Genomic DNA, 23,866 nt, shown 5'->3' with positions numbered 1-23,866 from the left:
GATGGAGGCGGCGGCGGCGGCGGCTCCGTTCCCGGTTCCGACCCCGGGAAGGGCTCGATCGGTTCAACCCCAGCCCCCAGCGCAACCTGCAGCCCAGCCCAAGAACCGGGAGCTCTTCAGAAGCCAGCGGAAGGAGTCTGAGGTAAGGGCAGGGAAGTGGAAATGCTCATTCCCCTCTCCGGCAACCACCCCTCTGCTCGCTCCCCAGTGGGGTTGGGGGGGAGGCATGACCTCAGTGGGGTTTGGGGGTTCTGGCCAGAGGGTTGACGTTTCTGTGTCCTACCCCCGCGGTTTGGGGTTCTTTTGCCCAGGGGGTTGAGGTTTCTGTGTCCCTACCTCGGGGAGCTGGGTTTTGGGGGCTCTGCCCAGGGGTTGAGATTTCTGTGTCCTTAACCCAAGGGTTTGGGGTTCCTGCCCAGGGGGGTTGGGTTTCTGTGTCCCTACCTCGGTGGTTGGGTTTTGGGGTTCCTGCATCCCTGCCCCGAGGTTTGTTTTTCCTGTGTCCCTGCCGTGGGGCTGGGACTCCTGCCCTGAGAGTCAGGTTCCCGCAGGAGCCCTGGGAGTCTGTGAGGTTCTGCGGGGATGGGAGGTGCCCATCTTGGAGCAGTGGTCGCCAAGGAGGCTGCTCCCAGCGCTGGCACCTCTGTGCCTCACTGCCAGAGCTGACAGCAGGGTTTTGGGGTTCCAGGTGGTTTCTGGGGTCTCCCACATCCTTCAGACACCCACATAACCTCCCTCCTTGTTGGGGTCTGGGGGCTGCAGTCCTCTCCTGGACACCTCCCCCAGTGTAACCACTAAAGCCCTCCTGGGCTGTGTCACCACAGTTGCACCCATGGATGGCAGGTCTGGAGTCAGATCACCAAGATCCATCCCAGGACTGATGTCCTTGGACACCATAAAGCCACTGCAGGACCTCTATGAGGGGTTGGGAAGACCTCTTTGCTTCCCTGCCAAGGAGCTGTGGCTTGAGGAGCAGCCTGGGGTTTTCTAGCCCAGTAACCATCCCTCTGCCCTGGAGGATGGTGCCCAGGTTGTGGTCTCCTGAGCGTTGCCCATGAATCTGGGGGGGGGGTGTTGCATTTCCCTTCTGGCTCTCCCAGGGCAGCAGCTTGCCCTCCCCAAGCAGATTAGTGCTACACGTGCTGCACCGAATTCCTCGTGGACTTTAGCTCCAGGAGAACACCCCGGTGGCTCGGCTGCCAAAACCGGGCGAGAAAGCAGCAGGTTTGAGCAAAAATCTGAACCTGAAGGTGGCGACAGGAAAGCCGGAGGAGGGGGACGACAGGAAAGCCGGAGGAGAGGGACGGTGCTGACAGGCCGAGGGGCAAGGGTTTGAAACTGGAGCGGGGTAGATTTAGGTTAGACGTCAGGAGGAAGTTCTTTCACCGTGGGGGTGGTGAGACACTGGAACGGGTTGCTCAGGGAGGTTGTGGACACTTCATCCCTCAGAAGCTTTCAGCAACTTGGCCTAATGGGAGGTGTCCCTGCCCATGGCATGGGGGGATGGGGGAGGGGGGGCTACAACTACAGGATCCTGATGGTTCCTGCCGACCAAACCCCTCTAAGATCTCCGGCTCAGCCCGCAGCCGTGCGTCCTCCAGGGCCATCAATATTAATGATGATGGTGATGATGTGCATCAGTCGCAGGCTGGCTGCCGAGGAGGGATGCTGGGAGTCCAGCATCAGGAGTTATGTTAATTAGGTTGATGATCCATTCATGTGTTTCCTTCCTGATGGGTGGGCACGATGCCAACCTTGAGTAGTCTGGCTGCGGTAGCCTGGAATCCTCTGGCAGAGTTTTCATGCTCCAGTTCCTCATCAGCAGGGAAGGAGAAGGAGGAGGGGGGAAAAGATCCACAACCCTTCAAAAAAGGGCAAATCCCAGCCCTGAACGCTGTGGGATTTGGGGTGCTGAGGAGAGAAGATAGGGAGGGTTGCATCTGCTTGAGCACCTTTGCTTCAAACCCACTCCAGCTGGAACAGGTTGGGTTTAGACTGGCAGGTGTCCAGAGAAGGGTGATGAAGCTGGGGAGGGGCCTGGAGCAGAGCCCTGTGAGGAGAGGCTGAGGGAGCTGGGGGGGTGCAGCCTGCAGCAGAGGAGGCTCAGGGCAGAGCTCATTGCTGCCTGCAGCTGCCTGCAGGGAGGCTGTAGCCAGGTGGGGTTGGGCTCTGCTGCCAGGCAAGCAGCAACAGAAGAAGGGGACAGAGGCTGAGGCTGTGCCAGGGCAGGTCTAGGCTGGATGTGAGGAGGAAGTTGTTGTCAGAGAGAGTGATTGGCATTGGAATGGGCTGCCCAGGGAGGTGGTGGAGTCTCTGTGACTGGAGGTGTTGCAGCCAAGCCTGGCTGGGGCACTGAGTGCCATGGTCTGGGTGAGTGGGCAGGGCTGGGTGCTAGGTTGGGCTGGCTGAGCTTGGAGCTCTCTTCCAACCTGCTTGATTCTATGGTTCTATGATATTAAGAAGAAATTCTGTACAGTGAGGGTGGGGAGACACTAGAACAGGTTGCCCAGGGAAGTTCTGGATGTGTCCTCCCTGGAAGTGTTGAAGGACAGGACCTAGTCTGGAGGAAGGTCCCTACCCATGGCTGGGGGGCTGGAACCAGATGATCTTTAGGGTCTCTTCCAACCCAAACCATTCTATGGTTTTGGTTTCAGGCAGCCACCATGGTGGCTGGAGAAGCTTGATCACAAAGACTGTGAGGGCTGGCAGCCATCCTGCTTCCCAAAATATCCATAGGGAAGTCCCAGCACCCCTGCAGCACTAACCCCAACTGCTCTCTGCAGGGCTCAGTGGATTGTCCCAACCTGGAGTTTGAGTACAGGGATGCTGATGGGCACAGGGCTGAGCTAGCAGGTGAGTTGGTGTCTGGGGGCTGCTGGGCTGTGCATAGGTGAAGGAGAACCTTAAATCCCTTGGGAAATTGGGATGGGGGATGGACCTCAGGTGGTGTCATCCACCCCTATTTATTGGGTGGTGTCATTCCTCCCTGTTTATTAATAGCAAGCCACTCGCTCCCTGGGGACACAAGAGGGGACACATCAGGGCATGGGGATTGCCCCACACAAGGGTGTGCAGGGGGCTGGTGGCACTTCCAGGCTGGGAATTGTCACCCTTCATCATGATTGTCACACCATGGGTTGAGCCCTTAGCCCCTCTCTTCCTGCTCTGCAGCGATTCTGGCTGCTGCTGCTGCTGCTGCCACTGCTGTTCTGTAAGCCTCAGGCTTCCCAGCGACATCTCCACCAGCAAAGGGACTATTTTTAGCTGCCTGTGTCTGGCTCGAGGAGCAGGCACAAGAGCCCAGAGTCCCAGCGTGGTGGGGGCTGGGATCATCCAGTCCAACCCCCCTGCTAAAGCAGGGGCACCCACAGCAGCCTGGGTCACAATGGCCAGGTGGGTTTGAATCTCACCAGACAAGGAGATGCCACAACCACTCAGGGCAGCCTACTCTAGGGCTCCATCACCCTCAGAAGCCAAGATTTGCTCCTGATGGAACCTCCTGGGTTCCAGTTTTGTGCACATTTCCCCTTGTCCTGCCACTCAACACCACTGACAAGAGTCTGGCCCCACCCTCTTGCCCCAGCTCCTTTATCTCCTGCTGAGCACTGAGCAGATCCCCTCTCAGGCTGCCCTTCTCTAGGCTCAACGGCCCCAGGGCTCTCAGCCTTTCCTCCTCACAGACATGCTCCAGGCCCCTCAGCATCCTCCCAGCCTCCACTGGACTCTCTCCAGTAGTTTCTCTTCTCTCCAGTTCCCTGTCTCTTGAACTGGGGAGCCCAGAAGTGGACCCAGTTCTCCAGCTATGGCCTCCATAGGGCAGAGTGGCTGGGGAGGAGAACTTCCCTCTCCCTTCTGCCCACACTCCTGTTCATGCACCCTAGGAAGCCATTTGCCTTCCTGGCCACATTGCCAGCTCCGGGCATCTTGTTGTCCGCCAGCACTCCTGGCTCCTTTACGGAGCTACCTTGCAGCAGGTCACCTGCACCGGTGCGCGCCCAGCTCCTGTTTGCAGTTCCCGCAGTGGCCACAGGGCGGCAGCAGTGGCAGCTCCCCCCCGCGGGCTGCTCCCATCCCTCCTGCTGCAAACTGCTTGCACCGGACAGAAAATTACCCCCCCAGAACAGCCCCTGCGGAGCTGCAAATGCAGGGTAGAGCCTCTGCTGTGGGCACCTGCTGGGCGTCGGGATCAAAACGATGCCTTCGGATCAGAGGCTGTGGGGACAGCTTGAAAGAGTTGGGGCCGTGCAGGCTGCAGCAGAGGAGGCTCCCAGGTGACCTTCTTGTGGCCTGCCAGGACCTGAAGGGGGCTACAAAAAAGCTGGGGAGGGACTTTTGAGGCTGTGAGGGAGTGCCAGGCCTGGGGGGGATGGAGCAAAGCTGGAGGTGGGGAGAGTGAGGCTGGAGGTGAGGAGGAAGTTGTTGAGCAGGAGAGTGGTGAGAGGCTGGAATGGGTTGCCCAGGGAGGTGGTTGAGGCCCCATGGCTGGAGGTGTTTGAGGCCAGGCTGGCTGAGGCTGTGTGCAGCCTGCTCTAGGGTAGGGTGTCCCTGGGCATGGCAGGGGGGTTGGCACTGGCTGCTCCTTGTGCTCCCTTCCAACCCTGCCTGATTCTATCATCCTGTGGTAGCACTGCATGGCTCCATGGTGACCCTTGGAGCTATGGAAAGCCAAAGGGACAGGTTCAGGTCTCTGCCCCATGTCTCCATGGGTGCTTACAGACAGTTCAGAGCCTACAAGGTATTTGGTGGTGATGAGGAGGGTGAAACCCCTCCAGGTCCCTACTGACCCCTCTCTCCACCAGAGCTGTACAGCTACACAGAGGAGCCTGAGCTCAGCACCAACAGAAGATGCTTCGAGGAGGATTTTTGCACTCAAGGTACCTCAAGCTTTGGGCTCAGCACCCCGGGCTCAGGGCAGGAGCAGAACCACCAGGGAGGCACCCAGATGGTTGTCCTGTCCCCTTTCCAGTGCAGGGCAAGAGGTGGCTGGAGCTGGATGGGGGGCAGCAGAAGGCCTATGTCATGCGCCTGCTGGATGGGCTGGAGGTGGTCAACAGGGACAAGCGGCTCAAAGTGGCACGAGCCATCCTCTACCTGGCACAAGGTGAGGAACTTGTCCCCACACATCTGCTGCCTGGCTTCAGCATGGGGGCTCAGGAGAAGCCTTCTCTCAGGGCTGTGCCAGGTTGGTGCAGTGAAGCTCCTTCCTGGGGTGGTCTCATGTGCCCCAGGGGTTCAAAGGCAGCTCCCCTTTGGGGTCTCTCCAGGTGTCTTTGGAGACTGTGATAATGAAGGGGATGTCCTGCACTGGTCTCGCCACAACAGCTTCCTCCTGTACCAGCTGGGAACCTTCACTGCCTTCCTGGAGCTGCTCAACATGGAGATTGAGTGAGAGGACACACACTGCCCTCACCTTCCTCACTGCCAACTCCTCTTCTTCATCTCATTCTTCTCCCTTATTCTCCACATCCTCCTCTTCGTCGTCTTTCTCTCCATCCTCCTCACCCTCTTCCATCTTCTCCACACTCCTTCTCCATCTCCTCCTCTTCACATTCTCTCTTCCCACCCTTTTCACATTCTTATCTTCCTTCTCCCCACCCTCCTCCTCCTTATCTTCCTTCTCCCTATCCACCACAGCATCCTTCTCTTCATCATCTTCACGCTTTTCTTCCTCACCTTTCTGCTCCCCATCTTCCTCACCCTCCTCTTCATCCTTCTCACCATCCCTCTTGTCCTCTTCTTTCTCCTGCTGCTCCTCACAGAGGACCATGGAGGTGCCTCAGCCATGGCATGTTCCTCTGGTGTGGCATTGCCCCCCCCTCAGACATAGGCTGGGGGGTCAGGATGGGGGCTTGGTGGCTGGTGCTGAGCCTGTCCCCTTGCCCGCAGCAACAGCCAGGCCTGCAGCAGCGCCCTGCGGAAGCCAGCCATCTCGCTGGCCGACAGCACGGAGCTCAGGTACCTCCTCAGAGCCCACCAGAACCTCGGGGAGGGGACACCAGGGCCTTTGGCAGGCAGTGTCACCTCCCTGCTGTTCTGCCCTGGCAGGGTGCTGCTCAGTGTCATGTACCTGATGGTGGAGAACATCCGCGTGGAGCAGGAGGAGGATCCCCCCGAGTGGAAAACCTGCCGAGAGACCTTCAGGATGGAGCTGAGTGAGAGACAAAACTCATTGTGCCCTAATGAGGTCACTTGGGTGAGCTCAACCAGTGGGGAGACCTCAGGGATGAGTGGGATCTGCTTTGAACCTGTTCCTGGTTCCTCTCTCCTCCAGGTTTCCCCGTGCACAGTGATGAGCCATTTGCTCTTCTGCTCTTCATGATGGTGACCAAGTTCTGCAGTGGCCATGCTCCACACTTCCCCATGAAGAAGGTCTTGCTCTTGCTCTGGAAGGTGCTTCTGGTGAGTGCCATCTTCTTGCTGTAAAATAGCTCTGGGTGCAGCCTAGATATTCCTCACTACCCAGTCCATCCAAGCTGACACCAGGCAGGCAGCTGCTCCTGCAGTAAGGGTGGGCTGAGCCACGCAGAGGACGTGGGCTGGGGGAGAAGTCTGGAGAACAGAGCAGTGCTGTGGGCTCCTCATCCTCGACTCTCTTGTTTGATGGCCTCAAACTGGAAGCCCAGAAGAGCCATGCAGCCTAGGGGGGACATCTTCTCCCTACCTTCTCGCCTCTCTTGTTGGTTCCTAGTTCACGCTGGGTGGATTTGAAGCCCTGCAGGCTATGAAGGTGAGGAGGAGGGAGGAGCTGGGGCTGCCAGCCTTGCCAGAGGACAGCATCCAGGTGATGCGCAGCATGCGGGCAGCTTCGCCTCCCGCCTACTCCATCGAGCTCATGGAGCAGCAGCAGCAGAAGCGTGGCCACCGCAGCCGCAGGGTAAGAGTGGGGCCAGCTCCTTGGAGCTCAGCCCAAGACCCTTTTCCAATGAGGACCATCATCTGCTCAAGGAATCATTCTGAGCTCCTTTCTGCCTTTCTGGTTCCACGGAATCACAGAATGGGTTGGGTTGGAAGGGACCTTTCAGAGTCATCTAATTCGCCCCCCTGCAGTCAGCAGGGTCATAGAACCATAGAATCAAGCAGGTTGGAAGAGACCTCCAAGCTAAGCCAGTCCAACCTAGCACCCAGCCCTATCCAGTCAACCAGACCATGGCACCATCTGCAATGACAGCAGGCTGCTCAGAGCCCCATCAAGCCTGACCTGGAATGGTTCCAGAGGTGGGGCACCTACCACCTCTCTGGCCAAACTGGGACAGGCTCTCACCATTCTGACTGGAAACAAAAATTCTCCTTGCATCTCATCTGAATCTCCTTCTTTTAGTTTCAAACCATCTCCTCTTGTCCTGGCACAACTCAACAGCCTGTCCCCAGCTTTCAGCCCCTTTAAGTCCTGCAGGGCCACCAGAAGGGCTCTCTGGAGCCGCCTTTTTTCCAGGCTGAACAACCCCAGCTCTCTCAGCCTGGCCTCACAGCAGAGGACTTCCAGCCCTCCCATCTTTGCTTTGGCCTTCTCTGGCCCTGCTCCAACAGCTCCATGTCTGTCCCGTGCTGAGGACTCCAGAGCTGGCCCCAGAACTGCAGGTGGGGTCTCAGCCTCCTCCCCCTGCTGCCCACAGTATCACCAAGGTTGGAAGAGACCTCATAGATCATCAAATCCAACCTGTTACCACAGAGCTCAAGGCTAGACCATGGCACCACGCTGCTGGAGATCAGCCCAGGACAGGTTGGCTCTGGGCTGTAAGCACATGGTGCTGGCTTGTGTCCAGCTTTTCACCCCCCAGTTTCAGCTGTGGCAGCCCAGCCCCATGCTGCACTTGATGCAGAGGAAGTGAGAGGACATCCTGACCCCGTGGCAAAGGACTGATAAGCACTGAGGAGCAGACTGCTCACAGCAAGCTTCTCTTTTTTTAGCTCCACTCTTGAAGTTGCTGTGTCATATTCTGAAGCTGAAAACCTCTCTTTTGCTAGAGGAGAGATGTTGGATGGTAGCTCCCAAAGTTAAGATGGAAAATGGGGTCACACCTCCTAGCAAGCTTAGAGGTACAAAGGAGGTTATTCTTGCATAGGCTTTGGTGGCACCAGCCAGGCTGAAGATGCTCACCTGAGGAACATTTGGTGGCTTGGTCCTCCCAGAGTGGAGAGCTGTGGTGCCAGCAGCTGGGAGGGAAGTGAACTGCATGGAGTGACTGGAATCACAGAATGGTAGGGATTGGAAGTGTCCTCTGAAGATCATTGAGTCCAACACCCCTGCCAGGGCAGGATCACCTAAGCTCACATAGCAACATATCCAGGTGGACCCTGAAAAGTCTCCACAGATGGAGACTCCACCACCTCCCTGGTCATCCTGTTCCAGTGCTCTGTCACCCTTAAAGCCAAGAAGTTCCTACTCCTGTCTAGGTGGAACTTCCTGCATTCACCTCTGTGCCCATTACCCCTTGTGATGTCACTGGGGACCCCTGTGAAGAGTCTGGCCCCATCTTCTTGACACCTGCCCCTTTCTCCTCCTCCAGCCCCTGGTAAAGCAAGACAGTTTGGACATCTACAACGAGAGAGACCCCTTCAAGAATGATGAAGTAGGAGTGGAGGAAGAGGAGAACGATGATGTGGACAGCGGGATGGAGGGGGAGCTGGACCTGCTGGAGCGGGACGCAGTCATCCCCGCCATGCCCGCGCACCGCCCCTCCATCGAGAGGGTCTCCTTCCCCAAAGGGCTCCCCTGGGCCCCCAAAGTCAGGTAAAGCCATCTGCTGCCCTGCACGCTCTCCCCAGTCTTACCTCCCTTGGAGCTCACTGCAGGCTGAATGTGTCTGGAGCAAGTTTTGTTGGTTTGGGGTTGTTTTTAATGGTTTAGGTGGGAAGTGACCTCAAAGCTCATCCAGTTGCAACCCCCTGCCACAGGCTCATGTCCTCATGCTTTGCCTGTGGTCCTGTTCCATCTCTCATGGAACCATGGATGGTTTGGGTTGGAAGGGACCTGCAAAGGTCATCTAGACCAACCCCTGTGTAGTCAGCAGGGACATAGAATCATGGAATGGTTTAGGTCAGAAGGGACCTCAAAGCTCATCCAGTTGCAACCCCCTGCCATAGGCAGGGACATGTCCCACTAGAACAGGTTGCTCAAGGCCTCATCCAACCTGGCCTTGAGCAGCTCCAGGGAGGGAGGGCACATGCTGTGGCAGACTGTAGAGCCAACATTTGTTCACTCAGAGGGAGCAGATGCTATGTGAAGATGCATGCAGCAGGAGGACAGAAGGTGGTGTTCGTAAGGAAGCCTTCTCCATTCCTGCACGGCAAATCCAAATGGATTTGGTTCATGTTGCTCCACCCAACAAGAACTACAGTGGCTCTATTAAGACCTCTAGAAATCAATCCTAGAAAGCTCAGAGGTTCTTGGTGGTTTTATGACCTGTCTGAGCAGTGTAGACTGGGATCTGGTCTATGTCTACCTTCCAACCTTCTCCTTGGTTTTGTGTCTCCATCAGACAGAAAGACATTGAGCACTTCCTGGAAGCAAGCAGGAACAAATTCATTGGATTCACGCTGGGACAGTGAGTGTGATGTGTGTAGGTCCTATGACGTCTGTCCCCTGGCTCCCCTATCAGTGGAGTCTAACTGCTGGGAGGTGTCCATAGAGCTGAGGTCTTCTCAGCGCAACCAGGCTGAACGTTTGGGACTGTGCTGGGTTTTACTGGGCCTGCAGCAGTGCACTTGGTGTTATCAAAACTCAGAATCACAGAATCAGTCAGGGCTGGAAGGGAGCACAAGGAGCAGCCAGTTCCAACCCCCCTGCCATGCCCAGGGACACCCTACCCTAGAGCAGGCTGCACACAGCCTCAGCCAGCCTGGCCTCAAACACCTCCAGCCATGGGGCCTCAACCACCTCCCTGGGCAACCCATTCCAGCCTCTCACCACTCTCCTGCTCAGCAACTTCCTCCTCACCTCCAGCCTCACTCTCCCCACCTCCAGCTTTGCTCCATTCCCTCCAGTCCTGGCACTCCCTGACAGCCTCAAAAGTCCCTCCCCAGCTTTTTTGGAGCCCCCTTCAGATCCTGGCAGGCCACAAGAAGGTCACCTGGGAGCCTCCTCTGCTGCAGCCTGCACAGCCCCAACTCTTTCAGTCTGTGCTCACAGCAGAGCTGCTGCAGCCTCTCAGCATCCTCCTGGCCCTGCTCTGGACACTCTCCAGCATCTCCACAGCCCTCTTGTCCCAGGGGCTCCAGAGCTGGATGCAGGACTCCAGCTGGGGTCTCAACAGAGCAGAGTAGATGGGGAGAATCTCCTCCTTTGTTTTGTAGGCCCCTGGAGATGCTGGTCACCAAGGACCTCTTTCTGTTAACAGATCTAGCCCAGAACAGGTCTGGGCTGACCCCTGGCCCAAGCCTGAGACCAATCTGATGCTTGAGGGAGTTGGGACAAGCTGGCATCCAGAGCAAATCAATCAGTTTGTGAAGAAATCAGTCTGGGGGAGCAAAAGTCATCTTGGACTGGCTCCAGCAGGAACCCTTTTGAGGGGCACTGCTGGGTTCAAGCTGGCTCTATGCAGAGACCTGACTTCACCCCAGTCCTTCACCCTGGTGCCATCCCTCTCTTTTTATAGGCTGTGCTGGGGAGCAGGAGGGTGGGTGGGCAGATCACACCAACACTCCTCCCAGTCCCTGACCCATCTGGGATGAGTTGAGGAGACTCAGTACACTACAGGCTCCCTTTTTTATCTTGTGTGACATGGAAGTATGGAGTCACCATCCCCGGAGCTGTCCAAAAACATGCAGCCATGGCACTTTGAGATATGGCTCAGTGGCTATGGTGGTGTTGGGTTGAAGTTTGGACTTGGGGATCATAGAGATCTTTTGACCTTAATGGTTCTACCCCCAGATCTTCTTCCCAGCCTCATACTTTCTTTCATTCCCCACAGAGACACTGAGACCCTGATAGGGCTGCCACGACCCATCCATGAGAGCGTGAAGACACTGAAGCAGGTGAGATGGTGGCTCCGTGCACAGCTCTTGGATGAAGCAGCCCAGGAAGCCTTGCTCAGCAGCACTCAGCTTGTCTGACCTCTTCCCTTGCTATTTCTGCTCCCTTAGCATTCAGCAGGTGTTCTGAGGTGGGACTGAACCCATGGGGATCTTGTGGAGAAGGGGAAATCACTGGGCAAGATCACCAAGGCCACAGGAGGGTTGCAGAACATCAAGTCTGCTGCACAAACTTGGTGGCACAGCACTTAGAATTGAGTTTCAGGTTCTTCAGATGTTTGTTCTCAGATGTTTTATTTCACTGTAGTCTCCAGCTGGTGTTCAGCAATGCCTTTGGTCTGAGCTCTTGCTCTTTTCTGCCTTGGGAAGTTACTTGCTGAGTCCAATCAAGGTCTAAACAGCTTGAGAGGGGCTGGATATCCAGCACAATGCAATGTGGGATCCTCATGCCTAAACTTCTGGAGCTTCTGATAGAAATTAGGACAAACAACGGGAAACTGAGTCCTCACATAGATTGTCCAGCACCTGGACTGTCCCTTTATCCCAGATGTAACATTGCTGTGTCCTGCTGAGCACCTGCCACCTTGTGCTTAGAGGATGACAGGCTTCCAGTGTTGGGTTTGGACATACATATCCAGACCTGTGCTGTTCCCAGGGTGAAGCATGACCAACCTTGGCTCCTGCAGTGCTCTGCATGGAGTGAAATGCCTCCAGAGGCCAACTGGAGGTGTCTGGATTGCCTCTGGAGGCCACTGTCCCTCTTCTCCATTTTCTTAGATCCCAGGAGTAGGTAGAAGCGAGCAAAGGCAGGATGTGTGAGGGACTTCAGGGACAGAGGAATGTCCCCCACAAAGATGAGTTCTCCATTGTGACCTACACACCTAACTTGGGACATTCCTGCAGTGATCAACTGTTGTCATTGCTGTGTTTCACCCTTCAGTTGTGATGTTGCTCTGCCTCTCTCTCTCTCTCTCTCTTCTACCAGCACAAGTATGTTTCTATCTCAGATGTCCAGATCAAGAATGAAGAGGAGCTGGAGAAGTGCCCCATGTCTCTGGTAAGCAGTTACTGCATCCCATCACCCAGGGTGTGGCAGAAATCCAGATGCTCTCCATGATTCCTAAGACACACCTTGGATGCTCTCGTTTCTACAAGTCTATGTCTTGACCAAATGTATCAGTGAAGAAAGGCCTGGAGCTCCCTGCAGTCACAGCAAAATCATGAAGGTTGGAAAGGACCTCCAAGATGATCAAGTCCACCCCTCAACCCAACACTGCCATGCCCACTAAACCATGTCCCCAAGTGCCATGGCTACACTTTTTATTCTGAACACAGCCAGGGATGGTGATTCCACCACCCCCCTGGGCTGCCTGTTCCAACATGCAGCTAGGATGCATGCAGCTAGGTCCATCATGAAGTCCTCAAGCTGGTTTTTGGGGAGGTGACTGATGACTCCCACATGTCTGGACTTCAAATCCCTGATTTTTCCTTTGTTTCTCATGTTTCTCCATGCTAGGGGGAAGAGGAAGTCCAAGAAACCCCTTGTGAGGTCCTGTATCGAGCAATGTTGTACAATCTCCCCCAGTACATGGTGAGCTCAGGCTTCTTAGAAGTGAGGAAGAGCTTCTGAGTGGGGATGGAACCAGTCTGTGAGCTGCAGAGCTCAGCACGGGGCTGCTGGGGTGTGAGATTTTGGTGGGAATCCAGGGTAGAGTTGGATGCAAGGTAGAGACCAAGAGAAAGGGTTCAGAGAGGGGTGTAGGTACCCAGGGACACAGTCAAATGTGTCAGAGACGAGTCAGTGGCTGGACAAGAAGATGTGTGTGAAGCACTAGAAACAGGGAACAAAGTCCTCCATGGTGGTGGCAACTCAAACCCAGCTCCTGCCCTCTGGCCACCAAGGGGGACCATTTGGGGCTGATTTGGTGTCTTCTCTTAAGCTGGGTGAGGGGTAGTGTTAACCAGCAAGTCCTTACACAGTGAGGCAGGTACCTCCACTTCTGGACCTCAAGAAGCAACCTACAGACTTCACTGCTCCCTTGAACATCTCCTTGAGGTCTCCTGAGAATCTCCTTGCTGAGATTAGCTTTCCATCATGCTACTGCCCTGATCTCCAGGCATGGGGCCAGGATCTCCATGGCTTGCTGGGCCAGATTCTAAACTAAACCATCATCATGGTTTATGTGGCTCTGCAGACCAAGTGGCACCACCTTCAGATCTCTGCCAACCTGGCTGTGCTCTCAAGAACTATTCAAACTGTGGAGACTCTCATGTTATGACCTCCCTTTGAGAGACATCCCTCAAAGTCTTCCCATGGCCCCAAGAACTTCCCCATGTGTCCTGAGGTTGAGTTCTGTTGCCATATTGGGTGAGGCTGTGACCAGTCTGACCTCGTGGCAGGTGCCCACGTCCATGGCAGTGGGGGCAGAACTAAACCACAGAGTTACAGAACTGTTTGGCTTGGAAAAGACCTCTAAGGCCATGGAGTCCAACCCTTAACCCAGCACTGCCAGGTCACCACGAAGCAGTGTCCCTCAGCATCACATCTACAAGGCTTTTAAACACCTCCAGCAATGGGGACTCCACCACTGCCCTGAGCAGTCTGGGCCAGGCTTTGACAGCCCTCTGGGGAAAGAAATTGCTCCTCGTGTCCAACCTAAACCTCCCCTGGTGCAACTTGAGGCAGTTTCCTCTTGTCCTATCCCTTGTTCCTTGGGAGAAGAGACAAACTCCAGCTGGCTCCAACCTCCTTTCAGGGAGCTGTAGAGGACCAGGTCTCCCCTCAGCCTCCTTTTCTCCAGGCTGAGCCCATTCCAGGTGCCTCAGTTGTTCCACAAAAGCTCTCTAGACCCTTCACCACTTCCATTGCCCTCTCCTGGACATGCTCCAGCCTCTCAGTGGGCTTGAAACTGAACCCAGGATTCAAGGTGTGGCCTCACCAGTGCCCAGCCTAAGGGGATGACCCTGCCCTGGTCCTTCTGACCACACTATTGCTGCTCCAAGCCAGGATTCTGGGGGGTTCTGGTCCAGCTGGGCCAGAGTTGCCATGCTCACCACACCTGGCCTGTCTGCCCAGGGTATAGAAGGAGAGATTCAGCCTTGGCACCGTCGCAGTGAGGGGAGCTTGGGCTGGTGAAACTCTGTAGAGCTGACTTGAGCAGTTTCATCAAGCAAGGGAGAAGGAAGAAATGCCCCTTCTGGGAGCCATCCCTCCACACCTGTCTTCTCCTGCAGATAGCTTTGCTGAAGATCCTCCTTGCTGCAGCACCCACCTCCAAAGCCAAGACTGACTCCATCAACATCCTGGCAGATGTGTTGCCTGAAGAGATGCCGTAAGTGCTTGAAGAGGTGGCCAGCAGCCACCTCAGCTATCCACTAAAGCCCTGGCCCAAGCAGGAGAGTTGGGGGTTGCTGCTAGGTTTATGGGGCTCTAGATTTGGGGACAACTCTTAGGATAGCTACTTTTGCCAGCAGGACAGAGGGTTGAAAGCCAGGCTGTGATGCTGGTTTCTCAGGAGTGTAACAATTCAAGCACAGTTGGCAGCCCCAAGTCATAAAATGATGCTGACTGACACAGATCATCAAGATAAGTGAACATGTGGTAGGTGTCCTTCATCCTGCTCCTTCAGGATTGCTGCTGAAGGGCAATCAGCTTTTTTCACCCCCCTTTTTTGGTTTCACTGAAGAGGAGGGGGTGGAAATGGGAGTGCCAGAAGGAATTGAAAATCACTGCTTCTGTAGAACCTGTCCAGAGGAATAAGAACTCGCCAGTCCCTCAGTTCTCCTTGCTCCCATACCCATGGTGCTGTTGTCTTCTCCTCCAACCCAGCATCACAGTTCTTCAGAGCATGAAACTGGGGATTGATGTGAACAGGCACAAAGAGATCATTGTGAAGAGCATCTCGGCTGTCCTGCTGCTGCTCCTCAAGCATTTCAAGCTGAACCACATCTACCAGGTGAGTGGAGAGGAGTTGGCCATCACCAAAGTGGGCTTGAAGCCAGTGTGTTCTAATAGGTTCTGTTCTGAAGGAACTCTCCAGCAAGGGTTTCCAGGAGGAGCTGCAGACAGCTTTTCATTGAATCAGCCAGAACTGGAAGGGCTCACAAGGAGGGCTGTGAGGATGATGAGGGCACTGCCTGATGAGCAGAGGCTGAGGAAGGACCTGGGGCTGTTTAGTCTGGAGAAGAGTAGACTGAGAGGAGATTTATTAAATGCTTCTAAACACCTGAGGGCTGGGGGACAGGCTCTGCTCACTGCTCCCTGGGAAAGGACAAGCAGCAATGGATGGAAGCTGCAGCACAGGAGGTTCCAGCTCAGCACAAGGGGAACTTCTTGCCTGTAATGGTCCCACAGCACTGGCACAGGCTGCCCAGAGAGACTCCTTTTCTGGAGCCTTTCAAGGCCTCTCTGGATGCATTCCTGAGTGACCTGAGCTAGACTGTGTGGCCCTGCTCTGGCAGGGGGTTTGGACTGGATTGTCTCTTTGGGTCCCTTCCAAGCCCTAACATCCTGTGAGCCTGTGATTTCTTCCTCCATGGTAGGAGCTTTGCATTCTGGTACTAAGTCTGGAGAAAGCTGCTTCTATTTCTATGTCTGATTTTTGTTGAGCCATCATCATTTCTTTTGGTGCCAAAGATGACCTCAGGGAGCACCCCAAAAAACACTCTTGGGGCTGAGATGATGCTTTCAGAATGCAGCAGAAGGTAAAGGGGAAGAAGTTGATCCAGGCAGTGCTAGTGGTCACCCTGTGCTCCCCAGCTGCCAGGTGGGTGTGGCAGTAACCACACAAACCCTCACACTGATGGAGATGATGGGGTTTTGTCTTGGTTTTGTCAAGACTTGGTATTTCTTATGGCAATACAGAAGGGTGAGGAAGCTGGTGAAGGGTCTGCAGAACAAGCCTTCTGAGGAAGCAGCTGAGGGAGCTGGGCTTGTTGAGCCTGGAGGCTGATGGGAAACTGTCTGACTCTCTGTAGCAATGAAAGGAGCCTGGAGCCAGGTGGGGGTTGGTCTCTTCTCACAAGGAATAAGTGATAGCACAAGAAGAAATGGCCTCAAGTTGCCCCAAGGGAAGTTTTGGTTGGACATGAGGAACAATTTCTTCCATTTGAAGGTTGTCCAGGCCTGGCCCAGGCTGCCCAGGGCAGTGGTGGAGTCCCCATTCCTGGAGGTGCTTAAAAGCCATGCAGATGTGGCACTGAGGGCCATGGTTTGGTGGTGACCTGACAGTGCTGGGTTAACACAGTTGGACTTGATGACCTCTTTTGGTCTCTTCCAACCAGAAGGGTTCTGTGATTCTCTGATCCTACTGCAGTTCAGGACTATCTTTGGTCAGAGCAGATACAACAGGCTAGTCAGTGGCAGCTGCATTTCAAAGCAATGAGAGCATCTCCAATCCTGGCTAGCAGGGACTGTCCATTACTCACACTCAGAGAATGGTGGTGGGTGTCACTGGTGCTCTGCCAAGTGTCAACAGCTCCTACCAGGCTGAAATGAGATGTTGAATCCTCATCCCTGGAGGTGTTTGAAAGCCACACTGATGTGGTGCTGAGGGACATGGTTTAACACCACACTTGGTGGAGTTAGGGAAAGGTTGGACTTGATCCCAACCACAAGTTCAGGCTGGGTGGGGAGCGGCTGAGAGCAGCCCTGAGGAACAGGCCCTGGGGGTCTGGGCTGATGAAAGGCTCAACAGGAGCCTGCAGTGGGAGTGCAGCCCAGACACAACCCTGTGCTGGGTGCAGCAAGAGCAGTGTGGGCACAGGGCAAGGGAGGGGATTCTGCCCCTTGGCTCTGCTCTCCTCACACCCCACCTGCAGTCCTGGAGGCAGTTCTGGAGCCCCCAGCACAAGAGGGACATGGAAGTGTTGGAGTCAGACCAGAGGAGGCCACCAAGATGCTGAGAGGGCTGCAGCAGCTCTGCTGTGAGGACAGGCTGAGAGTTGGGGCTGTGCAGCCTGGAGAAGAGAAGGCTTTGAGGAGACCTTGGAGTGGCCTTCCAGTATCTGAAGGGGGCTACAGGAAGGCTGGGGAGGGATTATTGACAAGGTCTGGTAATAGCAGGAGGAGGAGGAATGGGTTTAAAGTGGCAGAGGGGAGATTGAAACTGGATGTTAGGGAAAGGTTGTTTGCAGTGAGGGTGGTGAGACACTGGCACAGGTTGCCCAGGGAGGTTGTGTCTGCTTCCTCCCTGGGGGTGTTTAAGGCCAGGTTGGATGAGGCTTTGAGTGACCTGTTCTAGTGGGAGATGCTGTATGCGATGCAAGCCTCATACAGTAGACTTCTAGAAGGGGAAGATGGTCTGTGAGGTGTCCAGAGCAAGCCATCAAGACTGCTTTGTTTCAGCTGGAGATGGGGGTTCCATCCCCAGATGATTATCTCAGCTAACATTGACCCATGTCATGTCTCTTCTTCAGTTTGAGTACGTGTCCCAGCATTTGGTGTTTGCCAACTGCATCCCCCTGATCCTGAAGTTCTTCAACCAGAACATCATGTCTTACATCACTGCCAAAAACAGGTACAGCCACTTCTGGGGAAAAGAGACAGGCAATGGAGCAGGGAGGATTTGTGCTTGAAGAACCCTAACACATGAGTATGTGGTGGAACCAGGTCACTTCTGGACCCTAGCATGGCTTTAGGGCAGTACCTTCTCCACCACAGGAGTATGCTGCAGGGGAGCAAACCCTTTCTGTGTAATGAGGAGGACAGGATGGAGGGACTCCTAAAAGTCTTGTAGTCTCACCTTGTCTCAAGGTAGCAGACTGCCTCAAGCAACCTGCCCATGGCAGGGGGGTTGGAACTAGATGATCTCTAAGGTCCCTTTCAACTCAAGCTGTTCTAGGAATCTATTTGTCTCCCTGACCAACAGAGGCTTGTCTTCATCTTTTTATGGACACATGGAAAGTGCATGTGGGCATCAGCTTCAAGAAGTCCCAACCCCAAGCACAAATCCAGGCTGGGCAGTGAGTGGCTGGAGAGCAGCCCTGAGCAGAGGCACTTGGGGGTGCTGCTGGAGGAGAAGCTCAGCAGGAGCCAGCAGTGTGCACTTGCAGCCCAGAAAGCCAAGCAGAGCCTGGGCTGCAGCAGCAGCAGTGTGGCCAGCAGGGCCAGGGAGGGGATTCATCAAATGGTTTGGATTGGGAGGGACCTTGAAGATCATCTAGTTCCAAGCCCCTGGCACTTCCACTAGACCAGATTTACATACCCAGTGTGGAGATGGGATTGTTCCCACCCAAAAGCAGCTCTTACCCAGTGTGGAGATGGGATTGTTCCCACCCAAAAGCAGCTCTGCCATTGTGAGTCAACCCCAGGGGCAGGGAAGATGTTACATCTTGTTTGGCATCATTACCTAGATCAGCCTAAAATTTACTTCTCTGTTTCTTTGGTCCTTAACAAATGCCTCCCTTTCTGTCCTCCACAGCATCTCCGTCCTGGATTATCCCCATTGCACAGTCTGTGATTTGCCTGAGCTCACTGCAGAAAGCCTGGTAAGCAGCCCAAAAGGGGTCCCCCAAACCAGAACTGCTGCAGCTGGGAAGGTGAGGAAGGACTTCTGATCAAGACAGAATGGACAGATGGGCTGGGTCCAGCAGTATGATCCAAATGGCCAGCAGGGCCAGGGAGGGGATTCTCCCCTTCTACTGTGCTCTGCTGAGACCCCAGCTGGAGTCCTACATCCAGCTCTGGAGCCCCTGGGACAAGAAGGATGTGGAGATGCTGGAGAGTGTCCAGAGCAGGGCCAGGAGGATGCTGAGAGGCTGCAGCAGCTCTGCTGTGAGCACAGCCTGAAAGAGTTGGGGCTGTGCAGGCTGAAGAGTCCCTCCCCAGCTGTTTTGTAGCCCCCTTTAGATCCTGGAAGGTCACAATAAGGTCACCTGGGAGCCTCCTCTTCTCCAGACTGAACAGCCCCAAGTCTTTATCATGAGGGTGGTGAGACACTGGAACAGGTTGCCCAGAGAAGTTGTGGACCCCTCATCCTGGGAAGTGTTTAAGACAGGTTGGAAGAGGCTTTGAGCATCTTGGTCTAGTGGGAGGTGTCCCTGCCATGGCAGAGGGGGTTGGAACTAGATGATCTTTAAGGTCCTTTCCAACTCAATCAATTTTACAAACCCAAGTGGGGAGGCAGATCCACTGCTCACTCTCCATCACAAATAAGACTTGGGCAGAGAGTAAGAGTAAAGACTTGGAGCAGAAGGATGTCTCTGTGGTGGTGAACAGCTAAGTTTATGCTTCTCCTTCCCTGCTTTGTAGGAAGCTGGAGACAACAACCAGTTTTGCTGGAGAAATCTGTTCTCCTGCATTAACTTGCTGAGGATCCTCAACAAGCTGACCAAGTGGAAACACTCAAGGACGATGGTAAGGTGATGTTCCACCTCTCTGAGGCTTGGCAGCAGCAGCCAGGTTTGCACCTCAAGCACATCCCTGTGTCTGCACTGCAGGCTTCAGCCCTGCAGAGAGTTTCTTCAGGGGGTGCTGAGCCACCATGGGAGGTTTAGGTTGGACATGAGAATCATAGAATCAACCAGGTTGGAAGAGACCTCCAAGCTCAGCCAGTCCAACCTATCCCCCAGCCCTGCCCAATCAACCAGACCATGGCACCAAGTGCCTCAGCCAGGCTTGGTTTCAACACCTCCAGGCACAGAGACTCCACCACCTCCCTGGGCAGCCCATTCCAACGCCAATCACTCTCTCTGCCAACAACTTCCTCCTAACATCCAGCCTAGACCTGGCCTGGCACAGCTTCAGACTCTGTCCCCTTCTTCTGTTGCTGGTTGCTCAGGAGAAGAGGCCACCCCCACCTGGCTACAATGTCCCTTCAGGGAGTTGTAGACCAGCAGTGAGGTCACCCCTGAGCCTCCTCTGCTGCAGGCTGCACCCCCCCAGCTCCCTCAGCCTCTCCTCACAGGGCTCTGCTCCAGGCCCCTCCCCAGCCTTGCTGCCCTGCTCCAAACACCTTCCAGCACCTCAACACCTCTCTTGAATTGAGGAGCCCAGAACAATTTCTTCCCCAAAAGGGAAGATGTTAGGAGGAAGTTCTTCAGTGAGAGAGTGATTGGCATTGGGATGGGCTGCCCAGGGAGGTGGTGGGTTTTGGGAGGGCTGTTGTGTTTCTGTGTTACTTTTAACTTGTATATTCCTGTATATAGCTGTATGCATTTGTAATACATTGCCAATATCTGCTTGTACATTGTGCTAAGCTGTGAACACGAAGCTTCATTCCTTAACTCCCAGCTGACTGAGTCTAGTTTGGGTAACTTCATCAGAATAGGGGGGGTGGGAGAGGGTAAATCCCAAGCCATCACAGCAGGCCTGTCCCAGGCTGCCCAGAGCAGTGGTGGAGCCCTTGCCCATGGCAGGGGTGTTGGAACTAGGTGGTCTTTGAAGTCCCTTCCAACTCAAGCTATTCTATGACTCTGTGTTCTGCTTACTCAGGATTCATACCACACCCCCAGACGTTGGTGCCCAAAGCTTGGCAGCCTCGTTTGGCTTTCTCACACATGCTGCACTCACCTGTGTTGACCTCTTGGCAGATGCTGGTAGTCTTTAAGTCAGCCCCAATACTGAAGCGAGCTCTGAAGGTGAAGCAGGCCATGATGCAGCTCTATGTGCTCAAGCTGCTGAAGATCCAGACCAAGTACTTGGGGCGCCAGTGGAGAAAGAGCAACATGAAAACCATGTCTGCCATCTACCAGAAGGTGCGGCACCGCATGAACGACGACTGGGCCTATGGCAACGGTGAGTGGGAAGCAGCCCCTCCAGGCCTGCAGCTGAAATCAGCCCAGGGCAGGGCTGCTACCATTTGGCCTGCAACACACAGCCCAGACAGCCAAGCTGGGCTGCAGCCAGAGCAGTGTGGGCAGCAGGGCAAGGGAGGGGATTCTGCCCCTTGGCTCTGCTCTCCTCACACCCCACCTGGAGTGCTGTGTGCAGTTCTGGAGCCCCCAGCACAAGGAGGACATGGCCCTCCTCTGGACTTGCTCCAACAGTTCCACAAAGATGCTCAGAGGGCTGCAGCAGCTCTGCTATAAGGACAGGCTACAAAGAGCTGGGGCTCTGCAGCCTGGAGAAGAGAAGGCTTCGAGGAGACCTTGGAGTGGCCTTCCAGTATCTGAAGGGGGCTCCAGGAAGGCTGGGGAGGGACTATTGACAAGGTCTTGTAATGGCAGGATGAGGAGGAATGGGTTTGAACTGACTGAGGGGAGATTCAAACTAGGTGTTAGGAAGAAGTTCTTTGCAGTGAGGGTGGTGAGACACTGGCACAGGTTGCCCAGGGAGGTTATGGCTGCTCCCTCCCTGGAGGTGTTCAGGGCCAGGTTGGATGAGGCCTTGAGCAACCTGTTCTAGTGGGAGGTGTCCCTGCCTGGATGAGCTTTGAGGTCCTTTCCAACCTAAACAATTCTATGATTCTACGTGAGGAACCCATCTTGTTTGGGTCAGGAGTGGGGATTTTTGCACAAGCTTTAAGGTTCTGTTCAGCACCATCAAGAGGGAACAAAGGTTCAACAAGGTCAAGTGCTGGGGCCTGCACTTGGGTCACAACAACATCAGGAATGCTCCAAGCTGGGGGCAGAGTGGCTTGAAACTGCCTGGTGAAAAGGGACATGGAAGGGTTGGTGCATAGTAGCTGCTGTAGAGCCAGTGTGTGCCCAGGTGGCCAAGAAGACCACCAGCACAATGACTTGTATCAGAAAGACTGTGGCTAGCAGGATCAAGGCAGGGATTGTCCCCCTGGAGAGAAGAAATTGTGTGTGTCTCACTTGCCCTGAAGAGTTAACCAACACTCAGTTGCACAAGTCACCATTAGCAGGGGCTGCATCTTGACCTGGCCAGTTTGCCAGGGCAGCTCTTGGCTTTCACACAGAATAGAACAGAATCAAGCAGGTTGGAAGAGAACTGCCAGTTCATCCAGCCCAACCTAGCACCCAGCCCTGGTCAAGCAACCAGACCATGGCACTAAGTGCCCCAGCCAGGCTTGGCTTCAACACCTCCAGGCACAGCCACTCCACCACCTCCCTGGGCAGCCCATTCCAATGCCAATCACTCTCTCTGCCAACAACTTCCTCCTAACATCCAGCCTAGACCTCTCCTGGCACAGCTTCAGGCTGTGTCCCCTTGTTCTCTTGCTGGTTGCCTGGCAGCAGAGCCCAACCCCACCTGGCTACAGCCTCCCTGCAGGCAGCTGCAGGCAGCAATGAGCTCTGCCCTGAGCCTCCTCTGCTGCAGGCTGCACCCCCCCAGCTCCCTCAGCCTCTCCTCACAGGGCTCTGCTCCAGGCCCCTCCCCAGCCTTGCTGCCCTTCTCTGGACACCTTCCAGTACCTTAGCATCTCTCTGGAATTGAGAAGCCCAGAACTGGACACAATATCTTGGAAGGGCTTTTCCTATAGTGTTTATCTTTGTCCATCTGGATAGATTCTCAGCTCAGACCTTTCCCTTCTTTGAGCTCTGGTGAGCCTTGCTGGTTAATGTACTGGCTCTTGATGGAGCAAATGATGATTTTATACAGATGTGGAGCTCATCAAGGCTAACTTTCAGGAGATTATTCTGGGTTTCATAGTTAAGTGTTTATGTGGCAGCTGCAAAATATTCATCCTTTCCTTTGTTCAAACCTTTTCAGAGTTATTTGTGACACAGTCATAGGATGGTTTGGGTTGGAAAGGACTTTAAAGATCATCCAGTCCCAAACCCCCTGCCATGGGCAGGGACACATTCCACTAGACCAGGTTGCTTAAGGCCTCATCCAGGTTGCTTAAGGCCTCATCCAACATGGCCTTGAACACTTCCAGTTATTTGGTCTCCTCTTGACTACAGATATTGATGCCAGGCCATGGGATTTCCAGGCTGAAGAGTGTACCCTAAGAGCCAACATTGAAGCTTTCAACAGTCGGAGATATGACAAGCCTCAAGACTCAGAGTTTGCACCAGTGGACAACTGCCTGCAGAGTGTGCTGGGACAGAGGCTGGAGCTCCCTGAGGACTTCCACTACTCCTACGAGCTCTGGCTGGAGCGGGAGGTGTTTTCCCAGCCCATCCACTGGGAAGAGCTGCTAAACTGCCAGTGAGAGCAGCACCTTCACCTGCTCTGTCCCAGCTCAGTATGGACTCCAGGTGCTACAGGCTGAGAACAGGAAGACTATGTTGTACCTCGGTGCTCTACAGCCTTTCCAAAGAGACCAAGCCCCTGTATCCACCAAGGCACCCTCAAGTGTGCAACTGCCCTCTTCTTGGAGGCCATCCCTTTCCTGTGACTTCCTGGACTTGGGGAGGCCAGGGAGCAGGTTCCAGTGTCAAAAGCAAGCTTGTCTGGTCTTCACTGCAGCCTGCCACCAGTGTCTGAGAGCTCTGAGACCAAGTCTGTCTCCCAGCTTGGTTCCGCATGTACGTTCTCAGTGTCTCTCAGCTGAGGAAGGTTTTCATCTCTCCCAAAGGCCCATGCCTGATGTGCCTGATGTGTGTTATTTATTCAGTGATGGGCCCTGATGTGCTTCAGACTCCCTTTGCCATGGCCAAGCTGCCCTGATCCTTCCCTCACAAAGCTGCAAACAACACTGGCACTGCCTGTGATGGTCACCAGTTGACTTGGCCAAAGGAGATGTCATCAGATCTCATCTCTGATGCAGTTAGACAACCTGATTTACTAAGCCTTGCTTCCACAACTGAGGAATTTGGCATCCTTCCCCAAGAGTAATAATCCCAGTGGCTTTTCCCTGCTCCATTTTCCTCCACCACTCTGTTTCCTGATGTGTTTAGAGTACAATGATGTGAGCCATGTGGTGTTGAGAGCTGGAGAGGTGGTTGAACACCACATTGCTCTCCACATGATTGTTTCTGAAGGGTAAGTATTGGACTATTATGTTTCCAGGTTGTTTCTTTCCTTGCTCTTTAGCTTTTCTAA

General features: G+C 54.5%; 1 protein-coding gene across 3 annotated transcripts; it reads left to right on the top strand.

Moving 5' to 3' along the window:
- STRIP2 (striatin interacting protein 2) lies at window positions 1–23,534 on the top strand. 3 transcript variants are annotated; one of them, XM_064142781.1, is made up of 21 exons: window positions 1–142; window positions 2,784–2,853; window positions 4,800–4,874; window positions 4,967–5,101; window positions 5,265–5,385; window positions 5,887–5,955; window positions 6,046–6,152; window positions 6,272–6,399; window positions 6,689–6,874; window positions 8,508–8,731; window positions 9,480–9,545; window positions 10,911–10,974; window positions 11,957–12,028; window positions 12,488–12,562; window positions 14,206–14,303; window positions 14,801–14,927; window positions 17,389–17,489; window positions 18,393–18,459; window positions 19,223–19,327; window positions 20,503–20,707; window positions 22,783–23,534. In XM_064142781.1, exons 1-21 carry the CDS (start codon window positions 2–4, stop codon window positions 23,031–23,033), a joined length of 2,487 nt encoding a protein of 828 aa, XP_063998851.1. In that variant the 5' UTR covers window position 1; the 3' UTR covers window positions 23,034–23,534. The 3 variants fall into 3 exon arrangements, with proteins under 3 accessions (XP_063998851.1, XP_063998849.1, XP_063998850.1); XM_064142779.1 differs by lacking the exons at window positions 1–142; window positions 2,784–2,853 and having other exon boundaries at window positions 4,797–4,874; window positions 5,323–5,385; XM_064142780.1 differs by lacking the exons at window positions 1–142; window positions 2,784–2,853 and having other exon boundaries at window positions 4,803–4,874.
- The last annotated feature ends 332 nt before the right edge of the window (window positions 23,535–23,866 follow it).

Source organism: Pogoniulus pusillus, chromosome 4, assembly GCF_015220805.1.
Source record: "Pogoniulus pusillus isolate bPogPus1 chromosome 4, bPogPus1.pri, whole genome shotgun sequence".
In the NCBI taxonomy this organism is placed as follows: Eukaryota; Metazoa; Chordata; class Aves; order Piciformes; family Lybiidae; genus Pogoniulus; species Pogoniulus pusillus.
Note: the sequence above shows the minus strand (reverse complement) of the source record. Positions and strands in the feature narration are given on the sequence as shown.

What these genes read in the sequence shown, in the direction of transcription:
- STRIP2 (XM_064142781.1), top strand. Translation starts at nt 2, where the DNA reads ATGGAGGCGGCGGCGGCGGCGGCTCCGTTCCCGGTTCCGACCCCGGGA. An exon ending in GGAGGATTTTTGCACTCAAG is followed by an intron (nt 4,875 to 4,966) that starts GTACCTCAAGCT and finishes TCCCCTTTCCAG; the next exon opens with TGCAGGGCAAGAGGTGGCTG. An exon ending in GTGGCCACCGCAGCCGCAGG is followed by an intron (nt 6,875 to 8,507) that starts GTAAGAGTGGGG and finishes CTCCTCCTCCAG; the next exon opens with CCCCTGGTAAAGCAAGACAG.